General features: G+C 34.2%; 1 protein-coding gene across 2 annotated transcripts in view; it reads left to right on the top strand.

Moving 5' to 3' along the window:
- Positions 1-16,753, top strand: part of BTBD8 (BTB domain containing 8) — a 92,739-nt gene extending 75,986 nt beyond the window's left edge. For both annotated transcript variants that reach the window (XM_073811140.1, XM_019920087.3), the window contains 8 exons: positions 496-633; positions 1,577-1,706; positions 4,383-4,444; positions 9,261-9,969; positions 10,238-10,325; positions 10,784-10,923; positions 12,248-14,578; positions 15,879-16,753. In XM_073811140.1, coding sequence (XP_073667241.1) covers positions 496-633; positions 1,577-1,706; positions 4,383-4,444; positions 9,261-9,969; positions 10,238-10,325; positions 10,784-10,923; positions 12,248-14,578; positions 15,879-16,348 — 4,068 coding nt within the window. In that variant the 3' untranslated portion in view covers positions 16,349-16,753. The remainder of the gene's footprint in view (positions 1-495; positions 634-1,576; positions 1,707-4,382; positions 4,445-9,260; positions 9,970-10,237; positions 10,326-10,783; positions 10,924-12,247; positions 14,579-15,878) is intronic.
- The last annotated feature ends 6,954 nt before the right edge of the window (positions 16,754-23,707 follow it).

The following is a 23,707-nucleotide window of genomic DNA, read 5'->3' as shown; positions in this document are numbered from 1 at the left end:
CAGGATTTTTGTCTCATAAGATAATGAAGGGAGGAGGGGACAGGTTGAGTGCCCTGGCAAGGCACAGTGTAACTCTGGCAACTCCAGCCCTCAATCGGCATAAGCCATATTTTAGAAATTGAAGTCATAAAGATATTGTTTTGGTCAGTAATACAATTATGGTTCATGCAAAATTCTCTGTCTTACTGGGACCCACTTCCTCTAAATTTAGTTACTTAATAAATAACTTTTATAACTTATTTCTAGGCTCTGTTTTAGGACTATTTTGGCTATTAAGAACTGTGTGTGTGTGCCGATATTTTTAACAGAGGAAAGGGATTAGTATAATATTTATTATTATAATGATAATAATTATTATTATTAACAGAGGAAATAAGATTTCTGATTGACTTCATATAGCCAGTTATGATGAATGGTCTGCTGTTATGCCAGACTTTCACATTTCTTACACATTTACATATATTCCTATTAAATATCAATTTCTGTGTTCTATAGTCACAAGCAATGAGTAGCACATCTGATCTGCTGGACAAAATTTTAAAAGCAATTGAAGAACACATTACCACGGAGAATAGTTGCTCTCTTCTTACAGCTCTGGACACGTTACTGAACTCTGACAGTACAAAGGAAATGGTATTTGATGTAATAAAATTCATTAAAATGATAGAATAAACTGTTTTAAGATTTTTAAATATATACACGAATGATAGAATATTTAAACTGTTTTAAGATTTTTAAATATATACACGTTTTAAATGTTGCATGGTTCATTGAAACTAAGTGTTTGATACCTGGAGGTTGGTTACAGTCTCTACTTCTGTGTATATTTGGAATTTTTCATAATACAAAATTTTAAAAATTTCATTTACCTCCAAATACACTTATTATAAAAGTTTAGAATTTGGAAGTTTGGCTGGCTAATTCTAAACATAGTTTGGTACTTAGCAATATTAATTGGTACAGCATAAGTTTAGTATTTCTCCCCAGTCACTACATTAAATTTCCTAAATATAAAACTTAAAGAATTTTAAAGAATGTTTTACAGTTTTAATCATCAGTGTCTTTTAATTTTATAATATGTTCTTAATTTTTGTCTTAAGAAAAAAATCATTTAAAATTGGATTGAGAAAAAGCAAAATTAAAATATATCTTATTTTTAAATGCAATTAATCAATGGTAATTAATAAGCTAATTGCAAATTATTGACATTTTTTATTTGTTCAACAAGAATGACAAAAAATTTCATCATATTTATTATTACTGCATAGAGTATTTGACCTTGTAATGTCATAGCTGATTTGAAAAGGCTGTGGAAGGTTTTTACGTAAAGGCCATTGGTGGTTTAAAACAGTGTTTGGTTAAAAGGATAATGCTGAAAGGATAAGGTTCATGTTCACTATAAAATTCTGTTGTTAAAGAGCAAGGCTTCATAAATAACTTGTACCCGACGATCTTAAAAATCTAAGTGATGACATCATTGATCTAGCTTAGGAGTAAGTAGATTCGGAAGGGAATAATGACTGGTTGCTATGACAATGTGGCTCTGACCAGCTGCTGATTTGTTGCTTGAACACAGGGTTTTACGTGCAAGATCCAGGCTCTGCGTGATAAGCTGTGGATCTTCCTGGTTCAGTCTTTCTATGCTGTTCGTCACACAGAAAGCTGGAAGCTGATGAGCACAGATGATCAACAGAAAATCCAAGCAGGTATATTAGCCTTGAGATTTTTTATTCTTATAATTGTGACAAGAGATATTTTAAAGGGATTCTAATAAGTGATAGGATTAACGTTTGTTTGCTTCTGTTTGCTTGCTAATTGAAACTGGTGCTGGTATGTTTAGGCAGTTTTAATAAATCATGCTTTTTTTCTGTCCTTAGAAAATGAAACTCATTTCCTTATATATACATATATAATTCTACTTTATCTTAGCAACTTTATATTCTAGCCAAATTTGCTTAAAAGCATTCTTTTAGATAGATTTAGAAGTATAGGAAAATGTAACCCATATAGAATAGATTACCAAACATAATTTCTCTCCCTTTTAAAATATATTTTTCCATAAAGCTTTCCCATCTTTTGCATAAGATACTCTTTCTTGTGGTTTTGCCTAGATTAGATGGCTTTATTCCATGATCGATTGGTTCAGTGATACGATGTGTGCTATTGCGGAGTGTCCCTCAGGAGCCGCACAGTGCTCTTTGACATTTAATAGGTACCATTTGAAATATTAGCATTAAACAAAAGATTTATACTGCTCAGAATGTGTGTTTGTTTCAAAAATGTTAAAATAAAAAATTGAGGGTGTGGAACTAAAAATGGCTTCATCACTATTTTTGGGTTAAAGCAGGTACCTTAGGAAAAATATTGACAGATTCAGTAAGTATACTTTTAAAAACATTTTAAATTAAGAGACTATATTTTATGAAGCAATATTTCTGTCCTATAAAACATGAAGACCATATGTGATATAATATATTCTTGATAGTACATGGATATGTTAAATTCTTTAATGATTTAATCAAAATATGATTTGCTCTGTCTTGCATTAAAAGCATAACACGATGGTGTAGCCAGATGTGATCTCAAGAGCACTTTTCAAAGAAATTCCAACAAAATAATAAAACAACAAAATCCATGAAACAACAAAAGTCATGAGAAGGTCTTTAGAAATTGGAATTTTTTTCCTTGTGACTATTTCTGTACTGATTTTTAGATGACAGTTCATCTGTACTATACAGTGTAAAAAACTAAGATCAGCATTCCATGAGTAGGTGTCATTCAACTCTCTTCTGATTGGGAGTAAAGTTTGCTCTTCTCCATTTTTAGAGGATATCATAGTTAAGTTGGGTCCCGAACAATGTTCTTTATCTTAATTCTTCAAAGTGCTAATTTAAAATACATGTAGGGGCTTCCCAGGTGGCACAGTGGTTGAGAGTCCGCCTGCCGATGCAGGGGACATGGGTTCGTGCCCCGGTCCGGGAGGATCAATCCCACATGCCGCGGAGCGGCTGGGCCCGTGAGCCACGGCCACTGGGCCTGCGCGTCCGGAGCCTGTGCTCCGCAGCGGGAGAGGCCACAACAGTGAGAGGCCCGCGTACCGCAAAAAATAAATTAATTAATTAAATAAAATACATGTAAATACATACATATATATACACATATCTAAAACAAAATATTATTGGTAATCCAACTAATTGTCAAAAAGAACTTTTCAATCTATTACATTCTATCTGTGTAAAAATAATTTCTAAAATCTTAAATATGTTGAATTATAATGAGTCCTGACTTATGCATAATTATTGCATTGGGAAATCCCAGATAAAGGAGTAATTCTAGGTTGTCTTTGTTATAACATTTCTTACGTTCTAGTTTGAGTTACTGATCTTTGGGAGAAATCTTGTATTAATTTCCACCTGTATATTTTTGTGCAGTCATTTGCTAACCACAAACCAATCCTTGTAATGCTATTTCTAGGATCCTGCTTTGTCTTATAACATAGTTCCTATAGAATAGAAATAGTAGAAGGTGCATGGTAGGGTTACAGATAATTTGATGTATTTTTCATCAGCTGTTTTAATAAAAATAAAATAAATTTTGGAAAATATATGTATATATTTCTTCAAAATATATTTTAAAGCTACATAACCTTCAAAGGGAACAAATACATTAGCTAAACTATATTTATGGCTCTCATACCATTATTCCTATATATTTCCCTGACGTCATTTAAATTCTTATTTGAAGAACATAAACCGAGTTCCCCAATAATTCCCATATAAACCTAATCTATAAAATGAATATTTTATGTAATTCTAAAAAGAATGATATAGGTTTAAGGATTGTCTCTTGTTTTATTTTCAACAAAACCTTACCTTTTTTCTCTTTACTCCTTCCTCAGGACATACCTGCAAAATCAGAAAAATTTTAAGAGTATTTTAATATTTTTTAGGATAGAAATTTTCTCCCATTGAATAGTTTATAAAATATTACATCTCCAAATATCTCAATATTACATTTCAAAAACTCTGTAATTTTTTGAAATTTGGAAAACTAGCTAAAAAGGTTATCTCTAAAATTTCAAGCTTGAGAAAATTCTAAGTTTTTATAAATGTATAAATCTTCTCTGTGAGACTGTACATTTCTAATTCATTAATTTTAATAACATAAAATCCATAGGGACAAGAAAATAAGATTCAAAATGAAGTTCTTTAAGAAAAATTCTAGAATAGGGAATTATTTATGTGTACTAGATTGGTTTCAACTTTTTAAAAGTTATTTCCATCAAAATGTAATCTTTTTCTGCTAATATACTATTTTCCCTCTACTTCTATGGTAATAATAGTGCTTCCTGTAAAATTAGATTGCTTTTTTTTTTCCTACAGCTGCATTTGACAAAGGTGATGACCGAAGACTTGGCAAAAAGCCTATATTCAGCAGCTCTCAGGTAAACTTTTACAATTTTACAGGCCCAGATGAAACAAGATAACAAGTAATTTAAATTTTATCATTTTATATTTCAGAATAATTTTTAAAAATCTATTCTTTCATTAACTAAAGCTGTTTCTGGATGGAAATAATTTTGCGTCTCGTTTTTAATCAAGTGAACATTTTGTAAATTTTTAAATGATATGCATTTTTTATATCCAGCTGGTATGGGAAGTGAAATATTGTCTACCATTTTTATTTCCTTGAAAACCTTTTTGGCAACTAGCATGTTGGAACTATTCCAGATCAGAAATTGTCTAGAATTCTAGATCTAGTTCCATGTCTGTTTTTCTAATTAACCTACTTTTTACAAAAGAAGATTTTAGTTGTCCCAGTTTTCTCTATACTAAGATTTTAATCCACATAATAGATTTTTGGTGTGAAAAAGACAGTTAATACCAAGAGTACAGTTGTGTTCACTTTAAAAGTTACTTGGTGTACTTATATGAGTTAACTAAAAATAGTCAAACTCTTAAAAACTAAGTAGAGTGGTGGCTGCCAGGGGCTGGGGAGATAAGGAAAAGGGGAATAATTGTTCAATGGGGATAGAGTTTCAGTTTTGCAAGATGAGACCGTTCTAGATATCTGTTGCACAACAAGGCGCATATAGTCAACCTGACTGTACTGCCCACTTAAAAATGGTTAAGATGGTAAATTTTATGTTATTTTTTAGTGCCCACACACACACACACACACACAACACACACGTTACTTGGTATATTCATTATAACATGAAATACATTTTTCTTCCCCTAAAATGTTATTAATGATAATTAGAGTTCCAATCTAGCTAACTTAAAAATGGTCACTTAATAATACATTTGAACATAAAATTATACTAACCTAGGCACACATTACAGTGATATGGAGACATACACTGAGAGTTCCAGTTTGGAATGCAAAGAATATATTGCCCTTGCAAGAGTGGAATTGGGAATCTTCCTTATCAGCCAGTAGATAGGAACTCACACAACTCCAAGCCACAACCAAGAGCTCTGATGGCTTGAGGCAGAGGTCAAGCTCTAAATGTCTTGGGTGAGAAACTGTGAGACGCTGGAGCTTTTTGCTAGTAAACCTCCTAGGACTATTTCCCTAAGTGTGTTCCATAATATACTAGCTTCATCATATGTTCTACCTAAGAACATCTAGCGTCAACTAAGGTTGAGAATTGCTACACACCATAGCTCCTCTTAGACACTAACGATGCACATCAGCACCTAAAAGCTCTGAGAAACACTACAGTAAAGAACACTTTTGAATTTTGTTTTCCCCAAGATTTCCTCAAATTTTATAACCATGGAACACCACTAGACTCCCTCTTGACCCCTTTTAAGCATGTTGTACAGTTCCACAGAACATATGTTAGCAAATGGCACCTTAGAACACTTTTTCTATGTACTATGTTCCCTTTCACCCTATGTGTTTGTGTGTGTGTATGTGTGTGTGTGTGTGTGTTTTAAGGCCACCATGATTTAGCCTACCTGCCTTTCTTTCCCCTGTTCTATCTACTAACTGCTATCAGCCAGGCTTTTCCTCCTTCCTTGCCTTACAGCAAAACAAAATCTCATTTCCCTTCCTCAGTTCCTGACTTTCAGGTTGTCCAAGGGTTTACACTGTTAACCACAATGGGAAGGAAACAGGCTAATATGTTTTCCTTAGAAAGGCAGCATTGTACTGAAATGGGTGCTGGACATAAAATCGTAAGAGTTCAGATCTTGACTTTATTATCTTTGTCATCTGTGAGTCTTAGTTTGCTTATCTGTAGAATGGAGTAATAAAACCTAGCCGGGATTATTGTGAAAATTAAGTGAGATAATTTATGTGCAATTGTCTAGTATGTAGTAAGTCCTCAATAACTGTGGTATGAATAAGTGTGTCTTCCAAAATGAGATGAGATCTTTTAGAGGTGGGAGAAAGTTGATGAGATAAAATAGAAACGTTTAAGAAGAGTGCTGGTACCAAAATACTTAAGACTAAAATTATACGATGTCTGGGATTTGCTTCAAAATAAAATGGTGGTAGTTATATATGAAACAGAATTGGCCAAGAGGTGATAGTTGTTAAAGCTGGGTAGTAGGTATGTGGGGATTCATGATACTGTTCTGTCTTCTTTGATTATGTTTAAATTTTTCTATAATAAAAAGTAAAACAAAATAATACCAACAAAAAGGAATAGTACTAGACCTGAAAGTGTGTCCAAGAGGAATGCTTTATTTTATTTTTTATTTTTGGCTGCGTTGGGTCTTTGTTGCTGCGCACAGGCTTTCTCTAGTTGCGGTGAGCAGGGCTACTGTTTGTTGTGGTGTGCGGGCTTCTCATTGCATTGGCTTCTCTTGTTGCAGAGCATGGGCTCTAGGTGCGCACGCTTCAGTAGTTGCAGCACATGGGCTCAGTAGTTGTGGCTAGTGGGCTCTAGGGCTCACGGGCTTCAGTAGTTGTGGCTTGTGGGCTCTAGAGCACAGGCTCAGTAGCTGTGGTACACAGGCTTAGTTGCTCCACCCCATGTGGGATCTTACCGGACCAGGGATCAAACCCATGTCCCCTACATTAGCAGGCAGATTCTTAACCACTGTGTCGCCAGGGAAGTCCCAAGAGGAGGGCTTTAGAGTGTTACTCTTTTTTCTTTATCTTTGTCAATAGCATGTGGTGACCATTCCCAACTGGTCAGTTGTATATAAGAAACATACATAAACTTTGTAGATGTAAGTCATAGATTGCCTAAAAATGCATATACGTTGAATCCTCACCATGGTATACTATGTTAATGTGAAATTTCTAAAGGGGTAGAGCACCCCATATACTACATAGATCTCACCCATAGCATGATGCTTTAAAGTAGATAGATTCAAGGATAGAGTGAATTAAGAAGGATTAGTTTTAAGGGTGGGAAGAGGTCTAACATCAGAGTCTTCCTGGTTTTAGGTATTAAAAATAGAGAAATGGTTTTTTTGTTTGCCTGTTTGTTTTTGCGGTATGTGGGCCTCTCACTGTTGTGGCCTCTCCCGTTGCGGAGCACAGGTTCCGGACGCGCAGGCTCAGCGGCCATGGCTCACGGGCCTAGCCACTCCGCGGCATGTGGGATCTTCCCAGACCGGGGCACGAACCCGTGTCCCCTGCATCGGCAGGTGGACTCTCAACCACTGCGCCACCAGGGAAGCCGAGAAATGTTATTTTTTTTGAGCTAAGATTTGATCTAGCCTATTTGGACCTAGCCTATTTGAACTTTATAAGTATTACAGAGAATCCTAGTACACAGCACTGAATGGGACCAGTCTCCACCCCTAGACATGAGTAATCTGAGGCCCAGAGATATTAGTAATGATTTCTTAAATATCCTATCTTCTATTCTTCAGTTAAAAGCAAAGCTAGAACAAGAATCTAATGATTCCTTTATTATTATACCTTGCTTTTGCTAAACTTAACTAGGTTATTTATTATGTATATACATATGTATGTGTGAATATAGACACACACATATTTATGTTATTTTTATCTTAGACAAATTTTAATTGTAATTAGAAGCTTTCATATTTAGAAATAACTAGACCTTGAACTGTATATCAATATGTGCTCAGATTTGATAGCCATCATCACATGTTCTTGAGTACCCAGTATGTGATGGGCATGGTGCTAAGGGATACAAAGATGAAGACAACACAGACGCTGTCTCATACAGCTTCCAAAAGGGAGTATTTATATAACAAATGGCAATATATTCTTAAAAATTTATTCTGTAATTCCTACCAGTTTTTAAAATTTTGTTATTCCCTTCCATACAACGTTGTTCTAAGCAAAATTACAAAGTAGGTGCATTGTCTTTAGTGCCCTTCTACTTTCCCCTTTTTATCTATTTCACCTGTTTTTAGGACCCCTTTTCCTTTCTCCAGACAACCAGTACTGTATTACTATGTTGTGGTTTGTTTTTTTTTTTTCTCAAAAACCAAACTTTTCAGGGACTTCCCTGGTGGTCCAGTGGTTAACACTCCGTGCTTCCAATGTAGGGGGCATGGGGTCGATCCCTGGTCAGGGAATAAGATCTCACGTGCCATGCTGCACAGCCAAAAAAATAAAAAAAGAAAACTTTTCAGGTGTAATGTGTTCTTTCCCAGGGGCTTCCCCCTCCCCACCCCCCCACCCCCGCCCTTGCTTCCAGAGGATTAAATATTTAGTGATAAAATTTCTGGAATTTGGGATAGGATTGAAGAGAGAATTTTTGGTGAAAATCATTAACATACAGATGATTACCTGCTTAAAGCAGTAAATCCTGAGCTCAAGTCCTAGTTCAATCCCTTATCAGCATGTGGCCTTGGGTTACATACCTGCTTTAATCCCCAGTTTCTTGTTGAAGAAATGGAGATAACAACAGGAGCTGTCTCATAGAATTGTTGTGAGGATTAAGTGAGATGATACATGAAAAGCATCTGAGCACAGAACCTGGGAGTGGGCCCTCGAAAAATGTTGGATATTGCTATCATTCACCCAAGGCATCCTGACACCATTAAGTATTCATCTCTACCATAACTTCATAAAGTTAAATAGTATGCCTCTTAAAGTAGAATTTCCTGTTAATTTTGTATGTTTTATTTCAGATTTGATTAAGGTAATGTGATCAAAGACACATTCAAATGACCCCAGATCATTCAAGTTTTAAGTGGCCCTAAATCATAATCTGAATTTTGCTGCTTTTTCCTCTTTGAAAAACTGGCTATTGAAACATAAAGTATTATGTCCAAGACTTCAGTCAAGTTACAGAGTATTTTTTTTCTTCTTTGTAGCAAAGGAGACAAGTTTCTGACCCTGGTGCTATAAAAAACAAATCTTGGAGAGAAAGTAACAAGAAAGAGTATTGGAGTTGTCCCTCTACGAATCAAAAGATGAAATCTGATGGATTAGGAGCGTCTGGACATTCATCAAGTACTAATAGAAATTCTATAAATAAAACTTTGAAGCATGATGATTTAAAGGAAAAGGATGGTACAAAAACCGCATCCAAGAGTACAAAAGAATTAAAAACTGTGGGAAAAAATGTTTCTGGAAAGCCCAAATCTATAATAAAGCCCAAAACAGAAAACGGTGATAATGCAAAGTCAGCAAACATGTCACCTAGACAAGTTGTGGAAAGATCAGCAGCAGCAGCAGCAAATGGACAGAAAAATTCAGTAAATGGAAAAGGAGTGAGAAATCAGGAAGGTCAAATTACAGGTGCCAGACCCAAGGTACTCACTGGGAACTTAAACGTGCATGCCAAAGCAAAGCCTTTGAAGAAAGTGACAGGCAAAGATTCTCCATGCCTCAGGACTTCAGGGCCCTCCAGCAGATCTACAAATTCAAGTATGGAATTACTGACTTCCACTGACTGTCTGGATGAACCAAAAGAAAATGGGTCAATAAAAGAGAAGCCTTCTGGTCATAAATTTTCCCTTTGTGACTCTCCAGGACAGACTGTGAAAAACAGTGTAGAAAGTATCAAAACTTCCACTGTAGGTGGGTTTTAACCCTCTAATTTTTAATAGCTATTGAGGAGCTTTTTAGGAACAGTTAAAGTTCCTAGAAAAAAATGAACCTATGTTTCGGCTTTTATTTAGTTTCAAATGCAAAAAGATTTTAGTAACATATATTCATGCAAACTGAGAAAAAACAGTTTTTCTCACCGTAACATTTAATTTTGTATATAGTGTATGACCAGTGAATTTATACATACTTATTACATATTTATTCCTCAATCTCATGGCTCACTCTTCTTAATTTATAGCAGTAAAATCTCGACCTGTTTCAAAAGTTACCAATGGAACTTCCAATAAAAAAAGCATTCATGAACAAGAAACTAATATAAATAACAGGTAAGCATTCATTGTTTTACCTAGACATTAGCTTTCTCTGGAAGTTAATTATATACTAACTTCTAGCTAAATATTGTTAAAATATCTTTCCTTTGTTAGAAAATTTAGTATATTTACATAATGATATTTAAAAACTTTTCTTATTTATTATGTAAAATGATGATTGATACAAAATTGTAGAAGAATAATTTATACTTGTGGTACCTTATTATGCATTGCTTTACCATAGTTGATCTACAGTTTTATAAACTTAAACACTTAAGAACCTATGGTTTTTTCTATTTTCAGAAAAGAGATATATTTTTTATTTCTTTGAGAAAAAATACTTTTTTTGTTTTTTTTTAATTGAAGTATAGTTGATTTACAGTATTGTGAAAAATATATTTCATGTATGGGTCTTTTAAAAAATTATGTTTTGGAATCTCAGTGTAATACTGAACGCAAATAATTTTTCTTAGTGTGCTAAAGAAGGTCACCAGCAAAGGATACAGTGATCCAGTACCACAGGCAATTTTAAAGAAAAGAGGAAATGGCAATGGATGTGGTACAGCTCAGCAGAGGACAAAGAATGCCACAGTTAATCTTGCTAAAACTCAAGGTAAAGTTGAAATACTCCCAGGTATTACTTCCTTGTTTAAGTTGAATAAGCAGAACTCTGATTCTGGAACTTTAGCAACAAATAAGCAAAGTATAACGTGGTTTCACTCATTTTACATTCATTTCATATTTTAGAGATGAGATTTTATTCTTCCACTTTTCAGACAAGTATTTTGGTGTTTTGGGGTGTGAGTTTAGTTTTTATTTTCTTTTGTGAAAAAAATAATTAAGGGAGTCACTAGGTTATCTGCATTTCTGGTCCTTCTGTGTATTATACCTGTGCTTCTTCAAAGTTTCATTGATAAATATAAGAATTCCATCTGCAAAACCAACACTAAAGAGCTCTTTAAAAAGTAATGGTACAATCTAGAGAGCTGTAATACGTAGGGAGGAAGAATTTTCCCTCTGGGCTCTGTGCTATGCCTGTTGTTTTTCCATATTCTAATAAAGAGAAGAATACTGATCAGATTGCATAATTTGCTAATATAATAACTGATTTTAAAAATTAATTTGCTTTATGCATTAAGCATTCACATATGTAAGAGCAGTGTGTAAAATGCTAAAACCAATTTTGAGGTAGGTAATGAATTAATACTGAAAGTAAATTTAAAAGTAAGCCAGAGAAAAGTTATTCATGTTCTAGTGACAGCTAAAAATTAAACATTTAAAAAGATTTGATAATTCTGTTTGACATATTTAAATGCTCAAAATATCATCTCTAGGATTTCAACCATTATAAACAAATGAATTCCCAAAATTAATCCTCTTTCTTTCCAGTTACCAGCTTTAGTTTCAACTGCAGATCTAAGTTGTTAACCCTCATGACCTACAATAATAATGATCTGGCTATGAGAAATAAATTAGCTTTGTTACTGTTTGAGGAAAAAAATTGCAACAATTTCAACATTTCTGTTTTGTGTTTTAGCTTGATTCTGCTTTTCAGCTATGTGAAACAGTCTGTTTTTCCCCCTAGAACTTCAAAGGGAAGAAAGACCCTTACTGCTCTTTTGGCATAAGAAAATCAGATTTTTCTACCCCCATATATTTATGCAAATCCAATTCTGGCATAGGATCAATGCTCTTTACTTGAGGAGGAGAGATCCTATTTTAATAATTTTACTTAAGATACTGGAATACTTCCTCTATATTTGTAATAAACTTTTTTTATTTTATCACATCACTAACGCCTAATTTGTAATTGTCCGTTTGATCATTATGTTACCATTTCATTGTTATCTATTTTATTTCTTCTAAAGGGATTTAAAAACAAATATTGAATTTCACTCACAAACTGGAAGGTATATTTTTGAATTTTCTTTACTTAGGATCCCAAGGAGAGTCACCACATTCAGTAAAATCTTCAGGGTCTTCAAGGCAGTCTGATGAAAATGTGACAAAATTGGACCACAGTGTAACTACAGATAAACAAACACCTAAGAGAAAAATTGTCAAGCAAGGACAAACAACATTGCCTAAGATTACTGCAAAAATAGTAGCAATGCCTAAAAACCTAAATCAATCTAAGAAAGGTGAAACTTTGAATAATAAGGATTCAAAACAGAAAACACTTCCTGGACAGGTTATATTGAAGACTCAGCCTTCTTCTCTGAGACCTTTAAAAAGTGAACCATCTGTTGTCCAAAAAAGTGTGCTTCGTGATGTATGTGATAATAATAACAAAGGCAATGTTTCTGAACAGAAGCCTCATGAACCTCTAATTAATCTCACAGCCGAAATCAGTGATACAGAAGCATGTCAGTCACCATGCATACTTGACCCACAAAAGCCATTAAACAATCAAGAAAAAGAGAAGTTGGTGTTAGAATGCCAAAATATTTCAAATCTAGATAAATTAATAAAACATGAACTGGAATCAAAACAGATTTGTTCAGATAAAAGTGAAACAAATTTTTCTGGTCACAAAAAAACAGATCAATGCAACACAGTTAAAATACATTGTCATTCTGATGAGAGTGATAATGTAGATCCAGAATTTTATAGCACCACTGCTCTAAAATCCATGATTTCAAATCCAAATGAAAACTCTTTGAACTCTAATCCAGTTTGTGACCTAGATTCAACAAATGTAGAGCAAGTCCATTCAGTGTCAGATAGGGAGAAGCAAGCAGGGAGAAAAGATACAAACAAAAAATTAAACATTAAATGTGTGAAAGATGTTTTACCTTGTGTTCCTGAACAGACAAATGGTACCTTAAATTCTGGTCAAGATGACAGAAAATCTAGAATTCATGTGGAAGAACAGACAGTTCCCCATCAGTTTTCTGATGACTCTGCCATGAATGGAGACAAACATGCTACAGTAGACTCAAATACTTCCTCCAAGTGTTTTTTGGAACAAATACCAGGGAAAAATTCTCCTAAAGACATGGAAACAACGGAAACTCCAGAGAGCCATGAAACTCCAGAAGCTCCATTCATGAGTCACTGGAATTTGAGTACCAGTGTTCCGCATCAGAGAGAGAGTCCTGAATCTGACAGTGGCAGTGCTACAACATCCTCTGATGACATAAAGCCTAGATCTGAAGACTATGATGCTGGAGGGTCTCAGGATGATGATGGGTCAAATGACAGGGGTATTTCTAAATGTGGCACTATGCTGTGCCATGATTTTCTTGGAAGAAGTAGCAGTGACACCAGTACTCCTGAAGAATTAAAAATATATGATAGTAACTTAAGAATTGAAGTGAAAATGAAAAAGCAAAGTAGTAATGATCTTTTCCAAGTTAATTCGACAAGTGATGATGAGATTCCTAGGAAAAGGCCAGAAATTTGGTCTCGATCTACAAGAGTCCACCCTAGGGAAAAAGAAAATATTCCACGAGGCAGTATCCAGTTTGCTCAGGAAGTAGATCAGGTTTCTTCCTCAGCAGATGAAACAGAAGATGAAAGGTCTGAAGCTGAAAATGTTGCAGAAAATTTCTCTACATCTAACCCAGCTCTTCAGCAGTTTCAGGGAATAATTAATTTAGCTTTTGAAGATGCAACTGAAAATGAAAGTCACGAGTTTCGTGCAACTAAAAATTTTAAAAGGTCAGTTTTACTTTCGGTAGATGAATGTGAAGAACTAGGATCTGATGAAGGGGAAGTCCATGCTCCCTTTCAGCCTTCTGTAGATTCGCCTTCACCTTCTGATGTTTTTGATGGTGTTTCTCATGAACATCACGGAAGGGTCTGCTACTCCAGATACTCACAAGGAAGTAAAGGTAGTATTTTAGAATGTAGACAAGAGAAAGCCAATAGTGTATATAAAAACAAAAGCTCTCCCTTGGGTCTTAGTAGCATTGACTCTTCAAGAAAAGATAAACAGAGTGCTTCAGCCACAGAAAAAAAGAGCACAACAGATGTCCTGTCCAGAGGAGGCAGACAGCTTCCTCCAGAAGATAAAAAAGTAAACAGTGGAAGCAATGTGGTTAATGACTTTCAGCCACGCAGCAAACTTTCAGATAGTGATATAAAATCTCAAGAAAGACCATGTCATCTGGAACTTCATCAAAGAGACCCCAATTCTGACATACCAAAGAACAGCTCTACAAAATCTCTGGACTCTTACTGGAGTCAAGTTCTGCCTCCAGAAGGTCAAGTGAAAGAGAGCCATTCTGCAGCTACCAAGAAAGCTAATATTGCTTTATCTGCAGGTAATGTACAGATATAGAAATGCTAAATCCATAAGAAAATGAGTTTATAGAATTTTAAAGTTGTAGGTAGCCCTGAATGTTATATTTTAGTTAGATAGAATAATTACTTAAGCAACAGATTCAAATTTTAAATGAAAACTGAAATTTCTTAATAGAATGAAAATAGCTCGTTACTCTTTATTGTTCACTTAAAATCTTAGTGAAAAATTCATATCTAGTAAAAATTTGGGTGGTTTATTAGAGCTAACCTACTAAGAGATTTTACATGAAAGAATAAAGGGAAAAACTTAGTTTGCTATTATTTAGTTATTTATGTCTAATTTAACATAGGAATTATTGACTATTAGAAATTTTATTATACATTGGATATGATTTATGAACTATGCTAATATATATCTAAGAGGGCTGTGCAATAAGTATAGTAATATGTAACTAAAAGCACTGAACTATTTTAACTAGATTAATTATTAAAATTTATATACGTTTTACAGAGATTAAGACTTTCAGGATCACTATAATTCTATTCTAAAATTTTCAAGTAAAAAGATAAATTTCCTAAAAGAGATTATATTTAGAAGCAATGATAATATATGAAAAAATCCCAGGCTTATTTCATATGTATAGATGGTTTCCTGTCTAATTGTTTTGTGTGTTTGTCTTCCTTATTATAGTAATTTGAACCATGACCCACATTTAAAATATGCAATAGTGGCTGACTGAGTAGCTAATGTATACCAGAACTAAGAAAAATACTTATCAGTAGTCCCTGTTCAGCAAAATCACAAGAATAGGGAACTCTTTAAAGTTGTACTTTTTTTTTGTCCTTGCTTGCATCCTCCTTTGCATGTGCAATATATAAGTCTTTAGATAAAGTAAGTCTTTAGATAAAATGTATTTATTCTCCCTTTGAAACTGACTTACCTTAAAAGTCACCATCAAGTAACCGCCTCTTATTTTCTCTTTAAGTTTCTATTATAGTGAATTAGATACATGTGCGCGTTCTGTTTATGTTTAAATAATTTCTGTTTTCTGTATCACAAGTTTTCAAATTAAACTGGAGAATTATTGTTAGTTGCCTATGTTGATTTTGCTGCTAAACATTACCTTTGAGTTTTTTTTTTCAAACGTAGAAAAAGAAATGCCTCAGAAATCTTGTCAATTTTGTATAAATGTTATTTTTCCCATTCTCTGTTTTTTTTTGGACAATAACTGTTATATTGTGTTAATATTGTTCTACAGAACTCTGAGGGGTACCAACATGTGCAGTTTTTACATTGTTTAGTATTATGAATTATTTCAGGAGACATAGATGATTGTGACACAGTGGCACAAAACTACATGTATGACCATCGGCCTTCAAAAACCCTCTCTCCAATATATGAAATGGATGTAACAGAAGCATTTGAGCAGAAAATGGAATCAGAAACACATGTTACAGACATGGATTTTGAAGATGAGCAACACTTTGCAAAACAAGATTGGACGCTATTAAAGCAACTGCTCTCTGAAGAGGATTCAAACTTAAATATTACAAATTCTATTCCTGAAGACTTAAATTTAGCACAGTATCTAATCAATCAGACACTACTTTTAGCACGAGACAGCTCAAAACCTCAGGGTAAAGCACATGTTGACACTTTAAACAGATGGAGTGAACTAACATCTCCATTCGATGATTCCTCAGCAAGCATCACCATGGCTAGTTTTTCCTCTGAGGATTGTTCACCCCAAGGGGAATGGACAATTCTGGAACTAGAAACTCAGCATTAAGAGTATTAACACTTTGGAAAATGTTAAACTATGCCACCCCTTTATTTTTTTGATGCTTATATTATATCCAAGTGATAATTGCATTAGCCTATTAGACTATCCTTAATATTGAGGAAGTCTTTCCAATTTACTGAAGTAAACATAGTTTGTTTATTAATATATCACATGTAGAAAAAAGTGTTTTTCTAAAAATCTTGAGCATGTTTTCTATAATTATTAGAGAAATTAGAAGACTTGTAAGGAAACCCTTGCTTTAGTTTTCCTTTCCTAACTGATCATTCATTTACTTGTTTATCATTCAATAATTTAAAATGTGAATGCACAAGTAGAACAGTCCCTTTACTTTTTGCTCTGCATATGGTAACCATAACTTAACAATAAAAAAACTTATTGTGCTTGTGTCAATTTATGTAGAGTTAATTTGTAACATTCAAACGCAGGTTGGTATGGTTGAGGCTGATAGCTTAATATTAGAAAAAACCTTCGCTTTCCCAACAATTCACGTCCAGGAAATTGTCAAGTAAATGCATCTCAAATTTCACTGACATTTTTGCTAAAACAGGAGAAGTGGAATTTCCTGTAACTCTTTTTGGGATATATCCGCGGAAAGGCATCTGCCCTTGTTGAAAAAAAGTGGGAAAACTGTCCATCTGTTTTATCTATATAGACTTCCTTTATAGTTAATCACTCTCCATTTTTCATTCCATGGTAGAGATATTTTTGAACTGCATCTGCAGTAATCCTGCACTAAATATTACCTTGAAAATGGGTACATGAGGCAATTGAGTTATAGAGTTAAATTGTGTGCATGTGTGTGCACATACATGTATGTTTGCTTTTCTATTTGTCTATATGCTCTAGTTCCTTATTTCCTTGATCAGATTGTCTTTCAGTCTGTAATTTTGGTAGAAAGGCAAAGATAAACATCTTTTTTACAAAATTCTACTGGGGAGTGAACACTTGGTTACCTACTTGATATTGGTGGATGTTACCCTTAGGGTGATGGGATTTAGTAGAATTGGCACCTCTCAAAGCTTTGTAACTAACTAATAATTTCTCTAAAATAGACCAGAAGGAAATATTTTGGCTTAGAATTCCTTTTCTAAATTAACAAAGTTTCGGGCAATTCCCTGGCGGTCCAGTGGTTAAGACTCAGTGCTTTCACTGCTGTGGCCCAGGTTTAATCCCTGGTCAGGGAACTAAGATCCTGTAAACTGTGCAGCACGGCCAAAAATAAAAATAAAAAAATAATAAATTCACAAAGTTTTCAACAAATGATCAACATTAGCGAGAACCTGTAACTATATTGAATATCAACAATTATATTGATGCACAATCATTTGGTATTCTTATATAATAACATATTAATGTTAATATTAGCTACTAACCTGTTATACCATACCTTTTTTAACTAGAAGCTCTGCAAGGGACACTCATTCATTCAAACAGTCAAGAGACACATTTGTTCTAGGCACTGAAGTGTGAAGATAAATAAGGTTTGATTCCTGCCACCCAAAAGAGTTCAGTTTCTAATGAGGAGGGAAAACCATATTAGAAAAAGGTCAAAAACAGTATTATAAGAACTTTGTGTCTTAAAGCTGGATGGGAATTTAGAGGTTAGTTTAATCCCTTCAAATTCCCAAGGAGGACTCTGAAGCCCAGAGGAATTTTAAAATTGCCCAGGGTCCCACACTGATTTGTGAGTTAGAATCCAGTATTCCTTAATTTCAGTTAGATGTTATCTCTACCACACAACACACTTCATTTGACTTTTATCATAAAATCTGAAAACAAATTCATTCATAGATAGTTTGTAGCATAAAGAAATAATATATGATAGAGTCAGAAACAGCACAGATTTCCAAGACAGTGTGTTTTCTTTTTCTCCAAATGTGAAATTGTTTTGTTATTTTTAATAAACTACCTCAGAAGTTCACAAATTTATAATTGAAGCTTCATTTCTTTCATGTCACATCTGCAAATAGATAGTAGGGAAGGACTTAAGTCCTTAAGTATGACCTCTTAGGTAATTTCAGGACGTGTTTTCTTATCATGCCCTTTTGTGAACAACACATCTACCAGTCTGTTTCCTGCAGGACTCTGGGCTAGTTCTTTATCATTCAACAAACATATACTGAAAAATAACTACTAAAATTTATTTAACACTTATTAAATGTTAGACACTGTGCTGAGTGCTTTAAATATGCATTAACATCTAATTCTCACAACAGTTCTATGAGATATGTCTTATCTTTATTTTATACATAAGGAGACTGATGTAGCATCCTTACCCTGGATGAGCTACCCTAGTGGAAGAAACTAAGAGAGAAATAACACATTATGCTATTGTTTGGTAAGATAGCAATTGTATATGGTCAGAGTTGTAATAGCTCAGAGGGAAAAGCTATGAACAGATTGTCAGGAAGAAAAGATTAGAGAAAGCTTCTTAAGGGCAAGTAATATTCAGTGAAGCTTCAGAATTTCTATAAAGGGGCTTGGTGGCTGCAATCTAGTTGGAAGTGTAGGCCAGGCAACTTGACTTGAAGATGAACTTTTATAGGAAGTACTTTGCTTTTCCTTAGATTGTATGTTACAGATCAATAAAAATACAAACATTTTTAAAACATGCTTTTATACATAGTTTACCTAAGACTCAAAAACTCCATCCATACAAAAAAAAATTCTTATTTTTTTAAAATTTGAGTTCTTGGTGGAGGACTGATGAAGATTATGGAGAGAGTCTAAAGCCCCTTTGTACCATCTCTTGCAGCAATCAAGTAATAGCTGATGCTGGCTTTCCAGGATGAGTAGGAATTTGCTTGGTGATAGGGCATTCTAGACATAGGAGCACCTTAAGGAATGGTGACCAGGATGTGTGTTGAGGATGCAGACAAAGAGTGGTAGAAGATAAGACTAAAAAGCTGAGTTGGAGTTGGATTCTGGAAGTTATTAAATACTATGCTTAAATGTTTAAATAGTCAAAGCTCTGGATTTGGTAGGCATCATGTCTCTTTCCATTATGCATTCATTTATTTATTTTTAACTCTCCCTGGACAATCTGTTTGCACATTCTTGGGGAAATAACCACCTACTGCTCACAATGGGTAGTCATCAAACTTGTTTCTTAAGTTACTAGGTAACATAACCAGGTGTTTCAGAAAGATAACTGTCAGCAGTAATGAAGATGGCCTGTTTTGGAGAAGCACTCAGATCTCAAGATGCAATTACAATAGTTCTGTCAACCTTAGAAATGGGGAACGGAAGAGGATTTGGTAACAGAGACATTAGGTAGATTGAGATATGGTGGCAGAAGATAGAAAGGAATTTTTTAATTGCTATCAAAAATAACATTTATTCCATACATATTTGAGGGCCCATGATATTTCTGGGTATTAAAGGATGAATGGCATTGTATCTGTCCTTGAATATCTCAGTTTAGTGAGAGATTGTTAAAACTTCTTAAGTTGTGTCAAAATAAAGCTCTGTATGAAGTGTAATCAGTGTACACAGGAGAGAGAAATGATGGAATGATACTTGGATAGGCTCCTTTACTATTTTAGGACTAGTAAGAGTTCACAAGACAAAGGAAGAGGCATATTCGGCAGAAAAAGAGTTTAGAAGCAGTGGGGAATTCTTGTTCCATATGGCTGAAGAGTAGAAGGGAATGGATGGGGAGGGCAAGAGATGAAGTTGGACAGGGACATATAGTACAGAGAGGAGCATGATCAGATCTGCATTTTAGAATGATCACTCTGGAAGCAGTATGTACAATTGAGTAGAGCAGGGTTCAAAGCAGGTAGACTAGTGATGAGTGTTAAAATAATAAAGGCTTGAACTAGGGCAATGGCTGTGGAGATAGAAGGAGTGGCCATATTAGGTTTAAGATGTGGATTGGAGAAACATTGATTTTGGGTGAGAGGAGGGAGTCATCTTAGAAGACTCAGGATTCTGACTGAAGTGCCTGGGTTGTGGATGACGTCATTAGCCAAAAATTGAAGCAAGCTCAGGAGTGGGGATGAGTTCAGTTTAGGACATACTGCGTTTGTGAGGCCTGTGGGACATTCAAGAGGCTGAAGACAAAATACTGTGGAATAGTCAGAGAAAGAAAAGCCGGAGAAGGAGACTGAAAAGGAATATTCAGAAGTAGGAGAACTAGGAGGCCAAAGATAAGAGGAGACAGTGGTGAATGTATAATCACCACTAATCAGAGAAGGGCAAATCAAGGCTGAGATTCTACTTTAACCTATCAAAGTGGCAAGGATTTTTAAAAGTTTGTAAAAAAAAATTCAACAGTTAGCAAGAGAATGGTAAGTTTGGGATCCTTGTATGTTGCTGTAGGAGTGTAAATTACCTTTCCAGGAAGTAATTAGGCAATCTGTGTCAAGAATGTTTATAACTTTGTATCCTTAAACTAGTCCTTTCCCCTCTTGGGACCTGCCATTGAGAAATAAGAAGAATCTGAGACAAAGATTTGTCTACAAAAATGTTTGTCAGAGAGCTAGATATATAAGTGAAAACTGAAAACTAGCTAAATGTCAACAGCAGAAAGGCTAAATTATGGTACATCTATATAACACATTATGAAATGATTAAAATTGTTTTCAAAACATCTATTTCATGTCAAGAGAAGATACTTATAAGAAAAAAAACCAGAATATTAATTTATAAATATAACATCCAATTTTCTATACTTACAAGTACATAGAAAAAGAGACTTGAAGGAAATAAGTATGTATTAATAGTGGTTATGGTTAAGGGGTGATTATTATTTTTATCTTTTAACTCATATTTTTCATGTTTTCTACAAGGCACAGAAAAATAAGTATATTTGTTTTTAGGTAAGTAGTAGCGGTTAACAGTGTCAAATGCTGTTTGAAATGTCAAGGTTCACACTTAGACTAGTACATTGGATTTGGACATTAGGACTTTATTGGTAGTTTTTGTCAATTGGTGTTTTCTTTAGAGTAGTAGTAAGGACAGAAACTAGACTACAGTGGGTTGAAAGGTGAACAGGAAGTAAAGAAGTAGAACTTGTTCTTTTAAGGAGCCTGACTGAAAAAGAGACAGTGGTAGCTTGAAGTTACTGTTGTTTTTAAGATAAAAGTAACTTTAGCACTTTGAAAATAAGAGGTTGGGAATAATCAATGAATCAGGGGCCATCAAGGAAGAGGCAGGAGAAGGTGGGATCAAGCACAAAGAATACTAACTGATACAGGGCATTGCAAGGAACTTCAGGTGTTTAAAGCACTAAATGCATGTGGAACAGTAGAGGAAGATAAAGCTGGAAAAGTATAGGAAGGCCAGGACATGAAGAACCTGTAAGCCATGCCAAGGACGGGGAAAGCCATTTAGGCAAACATATTAAATATTTTAAATATATTAAATCAAAGGTAAACATATTATAGGACTGTTTTTTGTTTGTTGTTTTTGGGTTATTTTTGGCCTTGCCGTGCGGCATGTGGGATCTTATTACCTGAGCAGGGATCGAACCTGCACCCACTGCATTGGAAGCATGTAGTCTTAACCATTGGACCACTAGGGAAGTCCAGGACTGTTTTGTTAAGATTATTCTAGCTGCATAGTGTGGAAAAGTATCTTAGAGAAGAGACTGGAAGAAAGAAGACCTGTAAAGGGGTCATTGGAATAATTAAGGAGAAAAAGAGACCCAAACTAAGGAAAAAATGGCGAAGATAGAAATAAGAAGATGGATTTGAGAGAAAATTAGGAGGTAGAATGAACAAGATGTGGTTACCAACTGACTATGAAGACTTGGAAGAAGGGATAAAGGTGATTCCTCTTCATACCCCAGAATTCTAATAGGTGAAAAATGGAAGGCTGATGCTTTGTAGTTGAAAAAAAGATAATTTTCAATTTGGACATGTCACATTTGAAATGCAGTTGAGACAACCAAGGTATATAATATGTCTTTCAAAATTCAGAAACCCAACAAACTATGATATTTCCACTCCCCACTCCATGTACTGCTAGTTTTGTTTCTTTGTGTTTTTTTGGTGGGGGGGAGTAGGGGGGTGGGAACTTGGTTTGTCTCAATTTAGTGGTTTATTGCAGGAGCTATTTTGAGATTGGAATTATCTACATACTCTTCTCCAGTGATATGTATATTATTTATACTATAAATTCCTATATTAAGACTACTTTGAATCCAGCTAGTTAGATATGAGAAGTATACGTTTCTATCATGTTAATATTGCATGAGTTACTTTCAGTGTTTGTGATTCATCTTACACACAATGGTTTCTTAATTACTTCCAAATTTAGCCAGTATTATCACAAGAATTTTAATTCTAATCTGAGAATTTCAATTCTATTCTGATTCTATATTTTATGATAACAGTATCCCAATCAATTAAATAATACATTTCCAAATCAGGAAGATATTAGGAAAAAATACTTCCACACCAAAAAATACAGTATTTTTCCCTAAAAGGTTTTCAAATAAAATGTTCTGAAGCTTACCTCTTTTTATTCAATTTATGGTCAACTTTAGTCAGGCAAGAGAGCTAGATAAAAAATTAAAATAGAAATATACCTGCACTTAAACAATTACATGCTTAAGGAAGATGTCTAACACTCTTACAAAATTGTCCTTTTACTTAGATCCAAACTCTCAAAACATGCAGAATCTACTTTTAAAGTCAAGAAAGTAAATAGAATATTTTCCTACAGTCTTCTGATCTGGATAAATTATAGAGAACAACACAAACTCAAGAAGTTAGAAAAATAACATTAAATTGACTCCAAAGAAAGTAGAAGAAAGGAATTAATACAGGCAATAGTGGAACTTAATTAGAAGTCAGAAAAAGAATAAAACTGATAAATCTAAGGGCTAATTCTTAAAAACAAAACCACCCACACACTAGCTTAATGGAGAGAAAAGCATAAGTACACAATATTAGACAGAAAAAACAACAGAAATTAATAAGGTAGTATTTTATGCAACTACATATAAATACAGTAGAAAACCTGGATGAAATGAATAACTTCTAGAGATATATAAATTACCAAAACAGGCTCAAAAAAAGAAAATCTACACAGATTTTTTAGCCTTGGAAGAAACTGAGAAAGCATTCAAGATCTATCATTTTGGCATATTGGAGAAAGAAGAAAGCTTCCAGATGCAATTTAAGAAGCCATCATAATATGATCACCAAAATTTAACTAAAGATAGCATAAAAGAGAAAATTATGGAATAATATCACTTATAATAATCAATGCAAAATTCCTAAAAGATCCAGAAATATATTAAAATAATATGTGGCAATTTATTTAAGGAATGTAAGACAATTTAAGGTTGGGAAACCTATTCATATACTATATCCACATTAATAGGTCAAACAT

The sequence above is a fragment of the Tursiops truncatus genome, chromosome 1 (genome assembly GCF_011762595.2).
Source record: "Tursiops truncatus isolate mTurTru1 chromosome 1, mTurTru1.mat.Y, whole genome shotgun sequence".
NCBI lineage: Eukaryota > Metazoa > Chordata > Mammalia > Artiodactyla > Delphinidae > Tursiops > Tursiops truncatus.
This window is presented reverse-complemented; position numbering and strand designations above follow the sequence as displayed.